This window comes from Sorex fumeus, unplaced genomic scaffold, assembly GCF_029834395.1.
Source record: "Sorex fumeus unplaced genomic scaffold, SorFum_2.1 ptg000086l, whole genome shotgun sequence".
In the NCBI taxonomy this organism is placed as follows: domain Eukaryota; kingdom Metazoa; phylum Chordata; class Mammalia; order Eulipotyphla; family Soricidae; genus Sorex; species Sorex fumeus.
The window spans coordinates 2,559,382-2,582,322 of record NW_026606143.1 but is presented as its reverse complement, the minus strand read 5'-3'; the positions used below and the strand labels follow the sequence as shown (position 1 = coordinate 2,582,322).

At 42.2% G+C, this 22,941-nt stretch overlaps 1 protein-coding gene across 2 annotated transcripts in view; it reads right to left on the bottom strand.

The window, feature by feature from the left end:
* Positions 1-22,941, bottom strand: part of EFHC2 (EF-hand domain containing 2) — a 316,613-nt gene that overhangs the window by 241,272 nt on the left and 52,400 nt on the right. For both annotated transcript variants that reach the window (XM_056131212.1, XM_056131211.1), the window contains exon 2: positions 6,553-6,741. In XM_056131212.1, the coding sequence (XP_055987187.1) occupies positions 6,553-6,741 (189 nt within the window). The remainder of the gene's footprint in view (positions 1-6,552; positions 6,742-22,941) is intronic.

The window sequence follows — 22,941 nt, the reverse complement described above, 5'->3', positions numbered from 1 at the left end:
CCCAGAAGCACAAGGACTTAATGCAGAACCCGGCAGCTTGGAGCAGAAAAGTGAACGGACTATGCGTTAATCCAGGCCATCATGTCTGTCCGGAGGGGAAAAGGTGTTGCCCCATTCGCCCTCTCTTCTCTGGAAAGAAGGATGGCGGCCGCATGGGAGCCTTGTGGACAGCAGGTATGAGCCGGGGGTGTGGGGGCGACTAAAACCTCATGGGAAGGGGGGCGTTCCGGTCCATCCTTCACGCCCTACCGAGGTCACCAGTTGCGCCCCACGAGCGGCTCTCCAGCACGGCCACAGCCCCAGAAGCACAAAGACTTAATGCAGAACCCAGCATCTTGGAGCAGAAAAATGAAAGGACTATGCATTAATCCAGGCCATCATGTCTGTCCGGAGGGGAAAGGGTGCTTCTCCCTTCCGCCCTCCTCCCTCTGGAAAGAAAGATGGCGGCAACATGGGAGCCTTGTGGACAGCAGGTATGAGCCAGGGGTGTGGGGGCGACTAAAACCTCATGGGAAGGGGGGCATTCCGGTCCGTCCTTCATGCCCTACCGAGGTCACCAGTTGCCCCCCACGAGCGGCTCTCCAGCACAGCCACGGCCCCAGAAGCACAAGGACTTAATGCAGAACCCAGCAGCTTGGAGCAGAAAAGTGAACGGACTATGCGTTAATCCAAGCCATCATGTCTGTCCGGAGGGGAAAGGGTGTTGCCCCATTCGCCCTCTCCTCTCTGGAAAGAAAGATGCCGGCCGCATGGGAGCCTTGTGGACAGCAGGTATGAGCCGGGGGTGTGGGGGCGACTGAAACCTCATGGGAAGGGGGGCATTTCGGTCCGCCCTTCACGCCCTACCGAGGCCACCAGTTGCCCCCCACGAGCGGCTCTCCAGCACGGCCACGACTCCAGAGCACAGAAATCAATTTCTTAACTATCTGACTTTCAGTAGAAATACTTCCAGGGTCAATAAGTAAAATAGCAGAAATCCAAAACCAACATTTAATTCTCGAACCCAGGTGTAGAAAGCAAATCACTTCACAATGCTTTTTCAGCATGTCTGATTTGGGTGGGGGTAAACTCTAAATAATAGTGGTGAATCTTTTATTGAAACAATGAATCTAATCAAAGCAGATAGAGTGTTAACTAGAATTCATCTGCCTCACAGGGACTGGGAGGGGTGGGGGTGGGGTTTTATTGGGGTTCTTCATGGTAAAAAATAAGTATTGGTAAAGGGAAATGTGTTTGATATTTGCATGACTGAGACCTAAACCTGAAAGCTTTGTAACCTTTCCCACAGTGATTCAATAAATAAATAAATAAAGAAAGAATTCAAAGTGTTCTATAGTCTACTTTCATAGACCAAACATGATTGTCACCCATTGCCTCTTTTGCAAATCACAACACCCAATAAGAGAGAGAGAACAAAAGGGAATGCCCTGCCACAGAGGCAGGGTGGGATGGGGGAGGTGGGGGGTGGAAGGGATACTGGGATCCGTGGTGGAAAATGGGCACTGGTGGATGGATGGGTATTTGATCATTGTATAATTGAAACCCAAGCACAAAAATTTGTAAGTCTACAACTGTACCTCATGGTGTCTCACTAATAAAAAATTTAAAAAAAATTCAAAGTGATCCAAAAGATGAAAATTATACTTTAAAAGTTTAGTTTTATATTATTCAAAGCATAGAAGTTCACACAGTATGATATAAGTAATCAGCTCACCACAAACCCAACATTAAGGAATAAAAATTCTGTGATCAGTAGCTTTTATTATAATTATTATATGAAATGGTAAAATATTTTAAGTGCATACACATCCCATAATATCAACCTCTCTGCTGCCATTTACTATTATAAAATCAACGGGATACAGCAAACAAATTAGACTAACCAGAAGCCATTCAGAAATGAAATGAGTGTATAATTGTAGTCTTAACATCCAGATAAATGTCATATAAAAACATTCAATCAACTGAGATTTCTAACTACTCTGACTTTATATAAAGGTAGCTAATAAGAAATCACGTACAGTAGTAATAGTAGCATATGATAAACTACTAACTGCCACAGAACAATTAATATTGAAGCAGTAAGTGCCTAGAGCAATTAGAAAGAACTGCAGGTCAGGAGATCCAGGGTCTGGGCTCAGGTCCAGGGTGAACTAGTTGAATCTGTTCATAGAACACATGAATTTGTTCTTCGAGTATGCTGTTTATAGATCAGAGAATATTAGAGATAAGCTAGCCAGGACCTGCATTAAAATCATAGAAACTGAGACACAGAGAGACAAGATGACTATTAACTGATGACAGAACCAAATCCAGAATCAGTGCTTCCAACATTCAGATTCCAAACCTGGCCTCCATGCCGCCTATGATTCTTCATTTAAAGAGTAAAAATACTCCTGTGAAGATTCTGGGTGATAACTAGAACCAAGTGGTGTGAGTGAATTATGCGTCTACTTGAACTTAAATGGATTTACTGAAATAATGTTTTTGAGGGATGAATACCATAGCAGCAAATTTCTTATTTGGCTATTTGCATGAACTCCACCAATATGAGTGGGGGCAGGAGGAGCTTAAACATAAGACTGTGTTTCTCAATGAAATATTATTGGCATTTTACATAAAAGATTTTCCCAGTGTGGGGCTGCCCTGGCCACACTTCAGAATATAAAATAAATACATGGGTGGTTCCCAGCTACCTAGCTGCAGCAATATCTCCAGGTCATGCCTTGCCCCAGGGTTAGGTAGTTTTTGTGGTGGTGGCGTTTAATCTTGGGGTCACACTCAGAAAGGCTCAGGGGTTACTCCTAGCTCTGTACTCTAGATTTACTCCTGGCATTGCTCAGGGTACTATATAGGATGCCAGGAATTGAACCCAGGTTAGCCGCATGCAAGGTAAGCACCCTAAGCACCATACTATCTCTGCAGCCCCAGACAAAATATTAAAATGACAAAATGTGACATAAAGATGGTATCAGTGTTACTGATTTTTTCCTGTTACTGATTTTTTCATGTTCCTCCATGTGGTTTTGCATGGCACAGTTGCTGATCTTGCCTGTATTTAAACTTAATTTTTTTTGGTTCAATGTGAATGTTTTTCATTGATTTTATAGTTAAGGCTGTACCATCAAAATATTACTTAGCTTGATTTAACCCCTTTATGTCTTTTTTTTTTGCTTGTTAGGTCACACCTGGCAGTGTTCAGGGGTTCTGCACTCAGGAATTACTCCTGGCAATGCTTGGGGGACCATATGGGATGCTGGGGATCCAACCAGCGTCAGCATGCACAAGACAAACGCATACTATAGCTCCAGCCTTTTAGTTTTATACCAAAGGTCAATATCTCACTCACCTCACCCTGTACAGCCCTTTTTGATCTCAGTTACTATAACAACCCAAAACACCTCCACTTATTTCCAAAGGCTTCCCTGAAATAAGAACCTCTGAAATAGTGGGTGATGTTTCTTATGAATCACCAAGTCCAGAGAGCTATAGATGGAACCTGAAATGGTGGTTGGTCCCATTACGTCAACACAGCCCTAGGTTCCTTTCGGCTCTGCAGTGCTCACAAAATGGCTGCCACACATCCTGAGTTCATGTCCTTGTTCAAGATGGAAAAAGCAAAGAGAAGGAAAATTAGACCAGCTGAGCTTGACTCTCTTAATGAGATCAGCAACGTTTTGGGTGCCCCTTAATAAACCTTCTAATTGGCCAGAAGTGAGCATGTGGCTCCAAGGCAAACACCTTTAAGTGGACCTATATCCGGTCTGTATAAAACTAGGGTCCTGTCCTTAAAAATCAAGGGGAGTGAATAACGGAAAAACAGTTGGAAATATCTGCCACAGGGCCATGCAGCATCACTGGGTCTTTTTAGAGAATGCAAATAATCTCTTGCAGCTTATAGTATAATGGTCTGTCTAAGCAAAGCACGTTGACGGTTGCTTTAAAGGATGTATGGATAAAAATAAAAAGGATTTGTGGATAAAAATTGGAATGCTGTCCTAGGTTGGATTCTGAAGAAACAGTGTGAAACGGGGAGTTAGGGACATGTGAATTATTAAGGGCACTATCTTGGCAGAAACTTGGTAAGGGCAGAAGGGGAGCAGTAAAGGGAAGGGGAATGAGTCAAGGAAGCGTTCTCACAGCAAGTTCTACCTTGCCCTGATGCACCCACCAGGCGTAATGAACCTAAATCACAGCACAGAATTGTCCAGCCTTGAGGAAGTTCAGCCCTTTGCCTCTGACAAATTAGTCGGCCAAAGGCTGCCCCCTCTTGGAGGGAAGAGGCCAGTGTACCCTCCCAAGTTTTTCTGCGTGACATCAACCCCATAAACCAAAAATGTAACTCCAGAGAGAGTTATAGAGTGAGCTGTTTGCCAAATCAGTTGCCACATCTGGGGGATGGGAGTCCCACTCCTAATATGAACCTGGGCAGGCACCAAAAGTACCTACTACAAACATTCATTTGTATATACTTTCCAAAGAACTGTATTTCAACGCTAGATTTGTTGCTATGATTAAAAGCTATTGGAAAAGCCAGCATTGAGTTGAAAATGTCTCATTTTCAAGAAAAATGATTAACAGGTGTTACTTGTTTTGCTGAACCACAAATATGGAAAGCGTTTTATAATTTGCTTTGGTATTAACTAGGATCCAGTCTGCAGTTCACAATTTCATCACTGCACGTAAATATTTCATAGTTTTAGTGTCTCATTTAAAGCTCAATGAATATTTAATTGAAGCTGACCAACAAAATAACTGAAAGAGTTATGTTGCATTTAGTCAGGTCTGAAATGAGCAAGCTCTTCATTTTCTCAAGTAGTTTGAAGCTAAAACTATTCCAACTTCATGAAATATTCGACATAATTTTATAAGTAATTAAAGGGCTGCAAAATAGGTTTGAAAGGCACATTTTAAATATTGAGAAAAACATGTAATAAAATAAAACTTTAAACACAAGAAAAGAGTTTAACATATTGTGGCCTACAGCATTATTAATTCAATAGTGGATTTGTTTAATATTTTGCCAATACCCTCTTTTGGACAGAGAACTGTAAAAAGTATCTTTTATTTTCCCTTATAAATTAAATATTTCAGAATGAAGATGTGAAAACACTTATAAGTTTAATATTAACAGGAAGCCATGCATGATCCACTCAAGTAAGTCAATCCAAAAAATTGTTTCTGAACTCTGGACCCAGCACTCAGTCAGGTACTGAAAATAATCAAAAAGAGAAATATTGTCCCATGTTCAAAGTAGAGAGTTTCCTGGGAAAGAAGCTTCCCTGCAGTCTGTTAGATCTTAAGTGTCAGAACTGGGTTTCAAAAAAACATCGGTGCTCTAATTGATAGACACTAATGCAGATGATGGGATGTGTCGCTTCTACAAAATTTGAAAACATTTTCACTGGAACCAAAGTATTGCCAAATAGCCCATGTTAAGGATGTTACAAACACCTGGCAGACTGAGCAGACTGAGATTTTAATTCTTAATATATCTCACTAGTCATTATTTTTTAATTACAGAACCTAAATAATCTAACAGCAGATTTTGTTTTGGAGAACAGAACACGTGATTGTCAGTACATTCATATAGCTGACTTCTGGGAAATAAGTGGCAACCTTTGATACTTTTCCTTTAATCTTATTCCTTTTTGAAGATATCCAAATGCATTGCCTTTTTTAATTGTTAATACTCAATGTGTTATGTTTATGCACACATATAAAAGACATTCAGATGCCTGTCCAATAATGGCACCTCTTCCTTAATGTCTTCTACTCTTGCCATATCACCCTTTTGGTCGTCAGATATGAGGAACTACAATAAGTATGAAGAAAAGAATAAAGGAACCTAATGCCACATTCAAAATCAAACAAACTTTGACCAGTACAGAGAGTAAGGTGCTTGCCTTGCACAATGCTGACCAGGGTTTGATCCTCAGCACCCCATATGGTCCCCCAAGCACCATCAGAAACGATCCCTGAGTGTAGAGCCTGGAGTGAGCTCTGAGCAAACCTAGTGTGGCCTCCACGGGGAAAAAAACAAACAAACTTAGTCAATGCCAACTCACTAAGGAAAAATGTGAGTCCACCACACTGTAGCAGGTCAAAATTTCCTGTTCAGGGGGCGATGAAGGCAAGGTAGAAAGTATTTAACATGAAAGATAGAGATTTGGGACTGGAGAGATAGTGCAATGGGTAGGGTGCTTGCCTTTCATGCTGCCAACCCAGTGGTACACAATTGGAATCCCAGCACCCCCTGAGTCCACCAGGAGTGATCCTTGAGCACAGACCCAGGTGTTAGCCCTCAGCACAGCCTCGTGTGACCAAAAAAAAAAAAATGAACATTTGGCCTCCCACAACCACCGTGTTTAGTCAAAAATATGTGCAGGAAATAACCCAACTTGGTTTAGGATACTTTTGATCTTGAATATGTGTTCAACAATGAAATTGACTTAATATTTACGAGGATATTAATGCAAATCTAGCAAAACTACTTAATCTAGAAGACACAACATTTTACCATTACATTTCTCCGACTATCAAGTGACTCACCTGTTTATCAAAAGCTGCCCAGGACGGTGCACAGTAACCATTTCCTCGAGGAAATGCAGTATACGGAGGCTTCCCCCTTTGCCCAGGAAACAACTCTCCACCTATTCCTGGTTTATCTTCGCTCACCAACATCCTAACATTGTTGCAAAATCCCCAAAGTTGAGATTTGTGAAATCTCTCCTTTGTTACCTGTTGTGAAAACAAGACAAAGGGATCGAGTTACTTTTCAGACTTTCTTGTCTGTTTTACAGGGTAAGCCCATTTCCCATTGTTTGTTTTTCCCATTTCAAAATGGATATTTGAGCAGCAAATAATTATGCTTAATCCTTATCCATAAAGTTTTGTCCACATGCTCATTCGATCTTAACAAATTCAAAACTTTAAAAAGCAATTAAGAATAAACCCAATGCTCTGTGCTACTTCAAACATTTAAAAATAACTATTACTGCAAGTGAACATTTAGAACATTAACTTGCTAATTGGGCTATTCTATTTATTTGCCAAGAATGCAAACAGGGAAAAATAGCCCTCTTCTACTTTAAAGTAAAATTGTAACAGTTTCCCACAGAAGACAAAACATTTTCACCAAAACAGAGGAAACAAAAATATTTTCTCATTAAAATTAATTTAAGAGAAAATTCACTGGAGCTGGCATTCTCCTCTACTTGCATAACCCTGCCCACCTTCTTCCTCATTCCTCTCCCATCAATCTTTTCTGAGTCTTGGCAGAGATAATGTTACCTCCCATTGCCAAGAGTGTAGGCCAATACAGACCAGCATGCACTGTTGGTAGGAATGTAAAGCAGGAGAAGCCTTCTGCGGGTCGGAGTGATAGTCAAATGATCAGGGCTTTCCTGGCAGCCTTGCATGCAGCTGATCAGCATTTGATCCCTGACACCCCATATGGTCCCCCAAGGTCTCCAGGAGTGAGCCCCTACACACAGAGTAAGGAGTAAGCCCTGAGCAACTCCACCAGGTGTGGACCCAAAGACAACCAACCACTCCCCACCCACCCCCACACAAAAAAAAAAGCCTTCTGAGGAGAAACAAGGCAATAGCTAGTTAGCAAAGCAATAAAAGCACATATGACTTCTGAGCTAGGAAGTCCAGTCAAATATACTTCATCCCGGTGTACAAGGAGCTATGTATGGGATTATTTCTTTTAAACATTATATAAATTTCCATCAGAAGCAGAACAGACCTCAATATGCTCTTATAAAGTAGACTCATACAGAAGTTCTAAATTACATGTTTCCACATAGACAAGTCTCAAAACCATCAATACATTTAATGAAACTTGGGCTAAAATAAAAAGACACCCTACTACATGGGAGAAGATATCTATTCAAAGTATGTATAAAGCATTCACAAAGCTTAGCAACAAAGGAACCAATGATTCCATCAGAAAATGACAAAGGAAATAAAAAGACATTTCCAGGAAGACTTGTGGATGGTCAATAAGTATAGAATAACATTGGTTTGTCCTTTCTGCCTTGCCATAGGGAGCTTAGGTTTTTGGGTTACTCCCATCACAGTGCTCCCATTCCTCTGTGTTTATTTGTAACCTCTTTCTTTGTGCTCTGTTAACTTGCAAATATTGCTTATCTCTTCTCCTTAAGTCCTTTGCATAGTTAATTCAGAGCAATGTCCTTTGTTTATAGACACAGGAAGATAGTTAATGCTATGCTTTTGTAATTTGGGAGTTAATTGACTCCAGATAATATTACCTCTGGGTCTTGGCCATTGATGGGATTACAAGGCTCCAGGGGGCCAGTTGGTGGGTGTGACCCCTGCCTACTGGACAATGGAGGATCTGGGTGGAGGATGCTCAGCCCTGATCCGAGCAGGCTTGAAGATCTCAGCCCCGGGACCCTCATGCCTTTGTTCCTCTGCCAGTACCTTCATGCGTGAGGAAAGTGGTTTTAGCATCGTTGTGGCTGGTGCTGGAGGTCTTCGGCTGCCGGAGCTCTACTCAGGGTGGGAAGGGAAGCTCAACCCACCCCTTCCAAGGGGCCCCGGCGAGGACAGCCAGGAACAGGGGCAGGAGACTCTGTGCTGTTCTATTCCGAGAGCTGGGTTTTATAGTCTCTGGGTCTTGGACATTGATGGGAGATTACACGGCGCCAGGGTCTGGCAGAGCTCCAGCAGCCGTAGAACTCCAGAACCAGTCACAACTATGCTGAGACCAGTCTCCTCACGTATGAAGGTACCGGCAGAGGAAAAAAGGCATGCGGATCCAAGGACTGTGATCTTCAAGCCTGCTCAGATCGGGGCTGAGCATCCTCCACCCAAATCCTCCATCTTCCAGTAGGCAGGGGTCACACCCACCAACTGGCCCCCTGGTGCCGTGTAATCCCATCAATGGCCATGACCCAGAGACTATAAAACCCAACTCCTGGAAGCATGCAGCCGCATTCCCAGAAGCTCACATCTTATTATCTCATTCTTGCTTTGGACAACCTGGCAAGCTACCGAACGTAACCTGCCCACACGGCAGAGTCTGGCAAACTCCCCGTAGCGTACCCAATATGCCAAATACCAGTAACAATGATGGGTCTCATTCTCCTAACCCTGAAAGAGCCTTGAATATGGCACTTTTTAAAATCTCAGGGCTAGGACAAAGGAGACGTTACTAGTGCCTGCTTGAGGCAATTGACAAACAACACAATGATCGTGATCGTGAACATTACCTCTTGGACAGCTGTTCTTTGACGTAAGCTTCAGTTGACCTTAGTTCCTAGCACCCCAAAAGCAAGGTCCCGACGAGGGACTGAATGGACCCAGGGCAAGCAGTGAGCTGCCCTGGCATCGAAATGGGCCAGGCCAAAGCGCCATAATACTTTACTATAAGTTAAAAGCATGGTCATGGACAAATTCTGTCATGATCCAAAAAGTAGCAACTAGATTCGGACCCTGCTAGGGTTAGGAATGATTAATGTGCCCTGAGCACTGTAGTCAGAGATCTATAGCGAGATGTCTCCAGGAGAGCCACCCTACAAGCTTAATGTGTCTCTTGCTGTGTCCATACAAAATAAGTATTAAGAAGTAGCATTAAGATGTTAATTACCATGTTAATTAAGGTATTGGATAAGGAGAGGAGAAACACAGGTATTTCCACCCTTGAGCCTGATGGGCAATCAGGAAGGGCCTTTGATGTTGATTGTCTACCCCCAATGCGGAAGAGGGGAGGGAGGAAGAGAGGGAGAGATAGAGACCATGGCAGCAAAATGGAGCATGGAAAGATCAGTAAGTGGGACAAAGGAAGAAGAATGTAGGGGCAGAATGCAGGAGCAGGTGTGTGGAGAGACGAGAGACCAGGCTGTGAGAGGAGGCACAAAGAGATGAGCAGGAGAGACAGGAGGAGACAGAAGTGAGGAGCAGTGTGAGACTAGAATGGGGGGCTCAGTGAGCCTGGAACAGGTGTGTAGAGAGAACAGAATAAACAGCAACTGATCACCAACCATGCTGAAGGCCTCGTTTCCTCCTTCGTCCACCCATGATATGGGCTGCTCTGGGAGGGGGAGCGGCCCAAGACCACCGAACACAGCCAGAGGGGGAGAAAGAGAGAGAGAGAGAGAGAGAGAGCACTGCGCGGTGTCCCAAGCCACCCAGAGATTACACAAATAAGTATATGAAAAAAGTGTTCAACATCACTTATTCTCAGGGAAATGCAAGTGAAAACAACAGTAAGCATCATCTCACACCAGTGAGAATGGCACATACCAAAAATATTTGGAAATTGCCAGTGTTAGTGGAGTTGTGGGGTTTTTTTTAAAAAAAAAAAAAAACTCATTCACTGCTGGTGGGAATATTCTTGGTTCAGCCTCAGTAGAAAACAATATGGAGATTTTTCAAAAAAGTAAGTATATATACTTACCTGGCAGGGAAGATACCATGATCATAAAACTAAGTTTCCCAGGGTGAGGCACTCATAATAGAAGACTGATATCCATGGCCAGAGAAAAACAGGGCTTAAGAGGACTGGTCAGTGGTTGGAACTAACCACTGTATGTATGTATGTGGGGCTAAGTGTAAGATAACATTGGTTTGCCCTTCCTCCCTGATCACAGGGAGTTTGAGTTTGTTGACTGCTCCCTCAAACTGTCAATTACCTTTGCCTCCTGATCAGACTCTGCTGACTTGTACATAGTTTTTCTCTTCTCTTTAATATCCTTTGCAAAGTTAGTTACTTCAGAGCAATTACTTTTTCTATGGACACAGGACACAGTTTAAAAGACAAGCCTGTGGCTTGGGAATTGATTGACTCAAGATAATATTGCCTCCTGAATATCTGCTCTCTCGAATTAAGCCTCAGTTGCCCTTACTACCTAGATCCCCAAAAGCAGGGTCCCGACAAGGGACTGGATGGAGCCAGGGCAAGCTGTGGGCTATGAGCTACCCTGGCATCGAAATGGGCCTGGCTAGAGTGCCATAATACTTAACTATAAGATAAGAGCAAGGTCATGGACAAATTCTGTCATGATCTAAAACGTAATAACTAGATTTGGACCCTGCTAGGGTTAGGAATGATTAATCCTGCCTGAGCACAGTAGTCTGAGTCTGTGGTGCGATATCCCCAGGAGAGTCGCCCTACAGGACTAAACCTGTCTATTACTGTGTCCATACAGAATGATAAATATTAGGAAGTAAACATAAAGATGTTAATTAAGTTGCTGGTCTGAGGAGAGGAGAAACACACCTTACGGAATGTTTTGCCCTCATGGGCTGCAGGTGGTCAGGAAGACTTGAAAAACATGTTGATTGCACTGGCAGGGAGGCATGGTTTGGGAGGTGTGGTGAGGACAAGGTGGTAAAAAGTTGTGGCAGAGAGAAGAGAAGAGACAGAGGGCTGCCAGAGATTGAAAAGAGAGAGTTGCTGTGGGATTGGGTAGAGTCCGACATAGAGAGTGGCTGCAGGGATTGAAGAAAAAGGAGTTGTGGAGCAAGTTAGAGAGAGGATTGGAGAGAGCTGGAGGCAAGAGCATTGTGAGAGTTGTGGAGAGAGTTTGAGAGAGACAAGAGTTGGAATAAATGGCAACTGTTCATCAACCAGTGTGGCCTTTGTTCCTCCTTTGTCTGCCCAAGGCAACGGCCATTCTCAAGAGCACCGAACACAGGCAGTGAGAGAGAGCTGCCCAGAGGGCCCACAAATGTGTGATCCCTTAATGTGTGATCCCAACAGCTCACCCAAGCAGAAAGGAGCTCTTACAGCTCCACATATAGGGGTTTACACAGCTAAGAGTGGGTAAGATAGAGAAGAGGCTAATATGACAATAATAGGTGGGAATGGCCACACTGAACAAGATCCAAGGATTAAAAGTACATAAAGCGATACTCTTGATATTGATATTCTTGATATTGATATTCTTGAGAGAGAGAGAGAGAGAGAGAAGAAAAGCACCTGCTATAGAGGAAGGCAGGGGTGGGGGGATGTATTCAAAGAATAAATACGAAAGGCTGCAGCGACTCTCTCACTGCCTGCATTCCGTGGTCTCTGGCTGCTTCCCCCACCCCAAGGAGGCTGATGGAAATGCGCGAACAAAGGAGGGAACAAGGGCCGGCTGGTTAGTGTCAGTTTTAACTTATTCCAATCTCGTCTACATTCCTCTTCCTCAATCCTTCCCAGATCCCTTTCATCCTCCTCTTGGATCCTGCTTCTTCATACTTCTCCAATGGATTCTCCTTAATTCTCCCTCTACATTCTACTTTATTCTCCTCCCGATTCTCCTTGATTCCTCCCAACCCACTCTTACAGCCTTAGTTATATCCCAAATCATGAGGGGTTGTGGTAACAATTATACATAAGTGTGGTCATACAATCAACAAAGGTAAAATCCTTCCCACAGGGAAGCTTCTTCTAAGACAAACTCATTCAGCAGGATGACCTGCCCAAGAGTGAAATTCCATCTATGGGTATGTTTCTCCTTTCCTTAGTCCAACAAACATATAAACATTCATAAAATTAATCATTTTGTATGGACACAGTAAGAGATACATTAAGCTTATAAGATGGTTCTTCTGGGTACATCTTGCTATAGATCTCAGACTACAGTGCTCAGGCCAGATTAGTCTTTCCTAACTCTAGCAGGAACCTAATCTAATCATTACTTTTTGGATCATGACAAAATTTGTCCATTATCATGCTCTTTACTTATAGTTAAGTATTGTGGCACTTTGGCCTGGCCCATTTTGATGCCAGGGTAGCTCACAGTTTACCCTGGGTCCATCCAGCCCCTCGTCGGCACCCTGCTTTTGGGGTGATAGGAACTAAGGGGAACTGAGGCATAAGTTGAGAAAGCAGATGCCCAGGAGTGAATATTATTTCGAGTCAATTAACTCCCAAGTTACAAAAGCAGAATATTAACTATCTTCCTGTGTCTATACAAAAAGGACATTGATTTAAAGTAAACTATGCAAAAGGACATAAGAGAAGGAGAAAAGCAGTATTTCACTTATGAATACAAGTCCAGTGTCCTTAGAAGAACCTGACCTTACAAGTAAACAGAGTCTGATTAGGGGGAAAAGGTGATAGACTGGTTGGGGAAGCAGAGCACAAAGAAAGAGGTTAAAGATAAGCAAAGGAATGGGAGTGATTCGGGAGCACTGTGACATGTGTAACCCAATAAACCTAAGCTCCCTGTGACAAGGGAGAAAGAATAAACCAATGATACTTTACAGGGGTGATGGGAGGGAACCTGTGGACACTGGTGCTGGGAAATGTATACTGGTGGAGACATGGGTGTCGGAATACTGTATGACTGAAATTCAATAGTGAACAGCTTTGTAAGGGTCTATCTCACAGTGATTCAATTGAAAAGTTAAAAAAAAGTTCCCTAACACTGTGGGCCTAAGCCAGAACATTAAAAAAATTAAGTACAGGACCTCCACATGATCCAGCAATTCTACTTCTTGCCACCTACTCCAAACTCTGAACACAAAAACAATGATCAGAAAGGATACATACACAACTATGTTCATTGCAGTACTTAGTTCAATAGTCAAGATACAGAAACAATGCAAATGTCCGACAGGGGAATAAAAATATCGTGATGTATGTATACATATATATGAATATATTCCATTATGAGTGTGTGTGTATATATATACATAAAATAGAAATGAAATACTTTGCAGTCACAAGGAAAAAATGAAATCATATAGTTTCCAGCAATTTGCAGGGCATAGTGTAGAGTATCATAACCCAAAGAAATGAGGAGAAACAGCAGATGATCTCACTTATCTGTGGTGTTTAGGAAAATGAAACTAAGATATAGATAATATCTGCTGATAACAAACCTTGGGGATTAAAATACAAACTGTGGGAAGCAGATTAGCGGGTAGAACAGCACACAGGAAGTGACTTGGAGGCTTACAGAGAGGCTATGGACACTTTGGTGGTGGTGGTGAGAAAAGATAACCATGTATACCAACCATAAATGTCAATATTGTTGTAATAACTTTACCTAAACTACATTTTTAAATGCCAAGCCAAATAGAAAAATAGTAGACAAACAAATAAAATTTGATATATTCCACATAAACCTTGAAAATACTAAAAACAGATTAACACCCAAGGACAGTAGATACAAGGGTCAGGAGGATTGATCCATGGTTTGGAAGCCTGCTCATGAGCTAGGGGAGAAGGCAATCAGAATAAAGAAGGGATCATTAAGTCAATGATGGTTGGAGGGATAGCATGGGATGGGAGATGTGTGCTGAAAGTAGATAAAGGACCAAACGTGACGGCCTTTCAGTATCTGTATTGCAAACCATAATACCCAAAAGCAGACAGGGGTTAAGAAGGAAATTGTCTGCCACAGAGGCAGGGGGAAGGGGGGGAGGGATACTGGGGACTCTGATGGTGGAAAATGTACACTGGTGAAGGGATGGGTATACAATCATTGTATGACTAAAACTCAAACATGAAAGCTTTGTAACTGTATTTTACAGGGATTCAATTAAAAAATACTCAAAATACAACATTATCGATGGTAATACATGTATGGAAATGATAAACATAAAATTCAAGATAATATAATGTCTGATATGTATATGAAGCAATAAATAGTAGATAAATTATATAGGAAATCCAAACAACCTCATCCCCCCCTTTTCAGGTCTGCATAATAGTAAAAATGCTGCAGATACCACTGATGTTCCTACTTGGAGCTCATGCCTTTGCCTCTCTCTTTAGTTATCCATTTGGTCTCAAGTTTGCAACTTAAACTTTAACATTTTCCCTGGATTGTATATAGTCAGGAAAAAAGGCTTTTGCAAATCTTGATGTACTGGTAGGAATTCTGAAAGGAGAAGTACTTTCCTCTACTCTTGTAGAGGTGTAGGGAAGGACTAAGAAGTTGCATCTGGAAGTTGACCTTGGACAGAAAAATAGTCCAGCTGGAATGCTGCAGCGGAAAAGCTAGAAGCAGTGGTCAAAATGATGAGTTGTAACATAGCTCTACCCTTCAGAGACTCCAAAGCCATCAGTGCCCTCGGACCCTCACAATTTCTCCTTACACATGTACACATATATGCAGGTAATCACGTCAGTCCCCAAAATTTAGACAGCTAAGCAGATGCTGAGTTGGTTAAAATAAATGGCACAAGAGGTGCATCAAGGGTGTCAGCCTCTACCCTGCCCTGAAATTTCTGCACCCTCTGCAACCCCTCCTGGGTTTCACAGAATGAGGAAGTCCCTCACAAATCTCTCAAACCCGAAGGCAGATGGAATAGAGAAGGGATCACTAAGAAAAGGATAGCTAGAGGAATTGGTCAGGATGGGAGATATGTGCTGAAAGTAGTTAATGGACCAAACATGATGACTTCTCAGTGTCTATATTGCAAACCATAATGCCCAAAAGTAGAGAGAGAGTATGGGGAATATCGTCTGCCATGGAGGCAGGGGGAGGGCGGGGAAGGGGAGGTATACTGGGGAGATTGGTAGTGGGGAATGTGCACTGATGGGTGTTTGATCATTGTGTGATTGTAACCCAAACATGAAAGCTTGTAACTATCTCATGGTGATTCAATAAAAATTTTTTAAAAATTTCTCTCAAACATCAAACCAGCACATCCTTGTGACAATACCACCCCTTTATCCCCACCTACTTTTAACTTTAAGGGATCTTGATCTTATATATTTCCTCAAATATGTCTTTTTTTAACCCCACACACAAATGTATGTATTAGAGACTGAACTGTTTGACCAGTGAAGTAATCTTCTAAGGGCACAGGCATTGTCAGACTAACAGAATATAAAAAGTACTGCTTGCTGAAAAATAACAAATTAGGTCAGTCCTCAGACATCTGGCATCTTAAACTCAAATTGTAGCACCCACAAATCCACAAATCTTTAGGAACAGGGTGAAACAAAAGATATTACCTACGCTGACAAACAGGATCAGAAGTCCTGACAAATCATGAAGTTCAAATAAATCCTCAAGCCTCAATGAGAAACTCATATCAATGCTCCATACAATGGCCATGCAACTAAAGCAAGCACTGAAGAAAATTTAAACAACTTAAAGATGAACTGATTCAGGGCATGAGAGTCCATACAAATGGAATTGAAGGAGTTAAAAATACACACGCCTGGAGAAACGCAGCCATGAGCGGCTGCCGTCTCCTCTTCACTCCTCATGCGGCGCTCATCTCATCTCAAACCCAGGTCAGCCCAGCCCCTGGTGTGTGGCCCCGGGACTTCCATCTCTCCCTTTGGGACCTCAGGCATCCCTGCAGACGCCTGGAGAAACGCAGCCGTGAGCGGCTGCCGTCCCCTCTTCACTCCTCACGCGGCGCTCATCTCATCTCAAACCCAGGTCAGCCCAGCCCCTGTTGTGTGGCCCCGGGACTTCCATCTCTCCCTTCGGGACCTCAGGCATTCTGACAGACGCCTGGAGAAACGCAACCGTGAGCGGCTGCCGTCCCCTCTTCACTCCTCACCCGGCGCTCATCTCATCTCAAACCCAGTTTTCCGTAGAGGTGTGGCATCTTCAGAAGTGGGCGTGGCTTCAGAGTGGGCGTGGCTTCAGAGTGGGCGTGGCCTATTTTCGGGCCAGCGGCCGCACACGGCCGCAGATTGTTTACCCATACTAAAGAACCTACTTCCCAAGGAATTTAGTCCCCAACCTACTCAGCAATATGAAGAAACACAGAAAATCTCCACCACAATTTGGAGGACAACAAAAACAATCCAGAACATTCTGTCGATACAGCTCACCTAAGGGATATCTCTGACACAGAATTCAGATACGAAGTCATCAAGATGTTCAATCAACTCAATGAAACGGTCAGACAGACAGCCAGTAACACCACAGAAAAAATCGACAAATTACGCGAAGAAATGAGAGCAGAAATGTCACGATTAAAAGACTCCGTAGATGAAATGAGAAACTCAGTTTCTTCTCTTAAAAATAGAATGACCGCAGCTGAAGAGAGAATCAGTGAGCTGGAAGATCAGATGCGCCAAGCCAACACGGAACAACAAACAGTGGCAAGGGACCTCAAAATGGCTCTACAGAGAATGAGTCCTAGCAGATGATTCCAAGAGGAACAACATTAGAATCATGGGACTACCTGAAGCTCAGAGAAACAATCCCAATGAAAAAAAAACATGCTTAAAAAATTATCGCTGAAAAATTTTCAGAGCTCCATAATACAGCCATCCAGATTCAAGAAGCCCGAAGGGTGCCAGCTAAAAGAGACCCCAACAGAAACACCCCAAGACATATTATAGTTAGAATGATCGATGCTGCCGAAAGAGACACAATACTGCAAGCAGCAAGGGCAAAAAAGGAAATCACATACAAAGGAGCACCCCTGAGATTCACAGCAGACCTCTCAGAGGAAACCCTAAAAGCCAGAAGACACTGGCGAGATATAGTCAAAAAACTCACTGAAATGATTACTTCACCAAGAATACTCTATCCGGCTAAACTCTCCCTCAAAATTGAAGGAACAGTACACTATTTTCTAGATAAACAGCAGCTCAGGAACTTCATAGACTCAAAACTAAACCTAAAGCAAGGCCTAAAGGGGCTACTATAAGACAAGACAAACCCTACAACCACAACACACCCTACAGAAAATGACACAAAACCCCATAACCATACTCTCTCTCAATGTCAATGGTCTAAATTCACCATTTAAGAGACACAGAGTGGCAAAATGGATACAGAGACAGAACCCAACATTCTGCTGCCTACAAGAAACTCATCTCAACAGCCAGAACAAACACAGACTCAAAGTCAAAGGATGGAAAACAATCCTGCAAGCAAACAGCCCCTTCAAAAAAGCTGGGGTGGCCATACTAGTATCCGACAACATTGATTTCACATTGAACAAGATTAGAAGGGACAGTGAAGGCTATTTTCTCTTCATCAAGGGATACATACAGCAGGAAAGAAATCACACTCTTAAATGTATACGCACCTAATGAGGGAACAGCTAAATATCTAAAACAACTGCTAACAGATTTTAAGGAGGACATCGCTACCAACACAATAGTACTTGGAGACTTCAACATCGCCTTATCAACTCTGGATAGATCAACAAGAATAAAAGCCAGCAAGGAATTATTGGCTTTGAAAGAAGAAATAGAAGACAAAGGGCTTATAGACCTATACAGGGCTTTACACCCCCAAAAGAAAGAATACACATTCTTCTCCAGTGCGCACGGAACATTTTCCAAAATAGACCATGTCCTAGGACACAAAACATACCTCAACAGAATCAGGAAGATAGAAATAGTATCAGCCATCTTTTCAGACCATGATGCACTGAGGATAGAAGTGAATCACACACTGACACGGAGAACAAAATCAAACACCTGGAAATTAAACAACTCGATGCTGAACAATGAGTGGGTCAAGAACGAAGTCAAGGACGAAATCAAAAGATACCTGGAAACAAATGAGAATGAAGACACAAACTACCAGAACTCATGGGATGCAGCGAAAGCTGTATTAAGGGGAAAATTTATAGCCCTGCAAGCATATCTTAGGACTGTAGAAACGATGTACATAAACAACTTGACCTCACAGCTCAAGACCTTAGAAAAGGATCAACAGAAAGAGCCTAAATCAGGCAGAAGGAAAGAGATCATAAAACTTAGAGCAGAAATCAACGACATGGAAAACAAAGAAACAATCCGAAAGATCAATAAAACCAAGAGCTGGTCCTTTGAGAAAATAAATAAGATAGATAAACCACTAGCAACACTCACAAAGAAACAGAGAGAGAGAGCCTTAATAAATCGAATCAGAAATAAGAATGGGGATATCACAACAGAAACTAAAGAAATTCAAGAGATCATCAGAGACTACTTTGAAAGTCTGTATGCCACAAAACAAGAGAACCTAGAAGAAATGGATAAATTCCTGGATTCCTATCATCTCCCAAAGCTGAAGCAAGAAGATATAGAGTACCTGAATAGACCTATTCACATCAAGGAAATTGAAACTGTAATCAAAAGTCTTCCCAAAAACAAAAGCCCAGGTCCAGATGGATTTACTAGCGAATATTTCCAAACATTTAAAGAGGACGTATTGCCAGTTCTTCTCAAGCTTTTCCAGGAAATTGAAAAAACGGAAACTCTCCCAAACAGTTTCTATGAAGCCCATATCTCTCTAATACCAAAAGGAAACAAAGACACCACAAGAAAAGAAAACTACAGGCCGATATCCCCGATGAACACGGATGCGAAGATTCTCAACAAAATACTAGCCAATAGAATTCAACAACTCATCAAAAAGATCATACATCATGACCAAGTAGGATTCATCCCAGGGATGCAAGGATGGTTCAACATTCGGAAATGAATCAACATAATCCATCATATCAACAAAAGAAAAGATAAAAATCATATGATCATATCAAGAGATGCAGAGAAAGCATTTGACAAGATCCAGTACCATTCATGATGAAAACCCTTGACAAAATGGGGATAGAGGGGACTTTCCTCAATATAGTTAAAGCCATCTACCACAACCTACAGCAAACATCATCCTCAATGGGGAAAAACTGAGAGCCTTCCCCCTAAGGTCAGGGACGAGACAAGGATGCCGACTCTATCCACTGCTGTTCAATATAGTACTGGAAGTACTTGCAATAGTGATTAGGCAAGAAAAAGATATTAAGGGCATCCAGATAGGGAAAGAAGAAATTAAGCTCTCACTATTCGCAGATGACATGATACTATACTTAGAGAACCCTAAAACCTCTACCAAGAAACTCCTAGAAACAATAGGCTTGTATAGTAAAGTGGCAGGCTATAAAATCAATACCCAAAAATCCATGGCTTTCCTATATGCAAATAGTGAAAGAGAAGAAAGTGACATGAAGAAAACAATTCCATTCACAATTGTGCCCCAGACAATCAAGTACCTAGGAATCGCCTTAACTAAGGAAGTAAAGGATCTGTACAAAGAAAACTACAAAACGCTACTTCGGGAAATAAAAGAGGACACGAGGAAATGGAAAAATATCCCCTGTTCATGGATGGGGAGAATCAACATTGTCAAAATGGCAATACTTCCCAAGGCACTGTACAAATTCAATGCAATCCCTATAAGGATACCCACGACATTTTTCAAAGAAATGGAGCAAACACTCCTGAAATTTATATGGAACAATAAGCCCCCACGAATAGCTAAAGAAATTCTTGGGAAAAAGAAAATGGGAGGAATCAACCTACCTAACTTCAAGCTCTACTACAAAGCAGTAATAATCAAAACAGCATGGTACTGGAACAAAGGCAGAGTTGCAGAACAATGGAACAGAGTTGAATATACTAACATCTCCTCCCAAACATATAATCATCTAATCTTCGATAAGGGGGCAAGAAAAGTGAAATGGAGCAGGGACACCCTCTTTAATAAATTGTGCTGGCAAAACTGGACGGCTACATGCAAAAAAGTGGGCTCAGATCTCTGCCTAACACCATGTACAAAAGTAAGATCAAAATGGATTAAAGACCTCAACATCAGACCAGAAACCATAAGGTACATTGAAGATAAAGTTGGCAAAACCCTCCATGACATTGAAGCTAATGGTATCTTCAAAGATGCCACGCCACTGGCCGAGCAAGTGAAAACAGAGATAGATAAATGGGACTATCTTAAACAAAGAAGCTTCTGCACCTCCAAAGAAACAGTGACCAAAATACAAAGACAGTCTACAGAATGGGAAAGGATATTCGCTGAATACACATCTGACAAGGGATTGATATCCAGGATATACAAAATACTGGTTAAACTCCACAAGAAGAAAACATCCAACCCCATCCAAAAATGGGGCAATGAAATGAACAGAAACTTTCGCAAAGAAGAAATCCGAATGGCAAAAAAGCACATGACAAAATGCTCTACATCATTAATCATCAGGGAGATGCAGATCAAAACCACAATGAGATACCATCTCACACCTCAGAGACTGGCCCACATTCAAAAGAACAAAAGCAACCGATGCTGGCGTGGATGTGGCGAGAAAGGGACACTCCTTCACTGTTGGTGGGAATGTCCACTGGTTCAGCCCTTCTGAAAAACAGTATGGACGATTCTCAAAAAATTAGAAATTGAGCTCCCATTTGACCCAGCAATACCACTCCTGGGAATATATCCCAGAGAGGCAAAAATGCATAGTCGAAGTGACATCTGCACTTGTTTGTTCATTGCAGCACCCTTTACAATAGCCAGAAACTGGAAGAAACCTGAATGCCCAAGAACAGACGACTGGTTAAAGAAACTTTGTTACATCTACACAATGGAGTACTATGTAGCTGTTAGAAAATATGAAGTCATGAAATTTACATACAAGTGGTACAATATGGAAAGTATCATGCTAAGCGAAATGAGTCAGAAAGAGAGGGATAGACATAGAAAGATTGCATTCATCTGGGGGATATAAAGTAACAAAGTATGAGATTAATACCCAAGAATAGCTGAGATCAGCACCAGGAGGATTACTCCATAACTTAGAGGCCAGCCGGGTATCCTAGAGGAAAGGGCAGTTCAGATAGAGAAGGGAGCACCAAATAAAGGAAGTTTGGAGGATCCTCCCAGGAGGGGAGATGCATGTCGAAAGTAGACTATGGACTGAACATGTTTGCCACTCAATGCCTCTTTTGCAGACCACAACACGCAAAAGGAGAGAGAGAACACAGGGGATTGCCCTGCCACAGAGACAGGGGGGATGGGAGGATGGGGGTGGGAGGGATATTATCCATGGTGGTGGAAAATGGGCACTGGTGGAGGGATGGGTATCTGATCATTGTATAATTGAAACCAAAGCACGAAAAATTGTAAATTTACAACTGTAAAAAAAAACAAAATAAAATAAAGGGGGAAAAAAAAGAAACAGTGACCAAAATACAAAGACAGCCTAGAGCATGGGAAAGAATATTCACCAAATACACATCCGACAAGGGGTTGATATCAAGGATATACAAGGTACTGGTTAAACTACACAAGAAGATATCACCCAACCCCATCAAAAAATGGGGCAAGGAAATGAACAGAAACTTTCGCAAAGAAGAAATCCGAATGGCAAAAAGGCACATGAGAAAATGCTCTACATCATTAATCATCAGAGAGATTCAGATCAAAACAACAATGAGATATCATTTCACACCACAGAGACTGGCCCACATCCACAAGAACAAAAGCAACCGGTGCTGGCGTGGATGTGGCGAGAAAGGGACCCTCCTTCACTGCTGGTGGGAATGCAGGCTGGTCCAACCCTTTTGGAAAACAGTATGGACGATTCTCAAAAAATTAGAATTTGATTTCCCATTTGACCCAGCTATAGCACTCCTGGGAATATATCCCAGAGAGGCAAAAAGGTATAGTCGAAGTGACATCTGCACTTGTTTGTTCATTGCAGCACTCTTTACAATAGCCAGAATTGGAAAAAACCTGAGTGCCCGAGAACAGATGACTGGTTAAAGAAACTTTGGTACATTTACACAATGGAGTACTATGTAGCTGTTAGAAAAGATGAAGTTATGAAATTTACATACAAGTGGTACTACATGGAAAGTATCATGTTAAGTGAAATGAGTCAGAAAGAGCGGGATAGACACAGAAAGATTGCATTCATCTGGGGAACATAAAGCAACAAAACGGGAGACTAACACCCAGGAATGGCTCAGATTAGTACCAGGAATTTTGCTCCATGACTTGAAGGCCAGCCACATGTGCTAGGTGAGAAGGAAGCTCAGATAGAGAAGAGAGCACCAAATAAAGGGTGTTGTAAAGGCCCTCCCAGGGTGGGAGAGACATGCTAAAAGTAGTCTATAGACCAAACATGATTGCCACTCAATGCCTCTCTGGCAAAACACAGTACCCAAAAGAAGAGAGAGAGAACAAGGGGGAATGCCCTGCCACAGCAGCA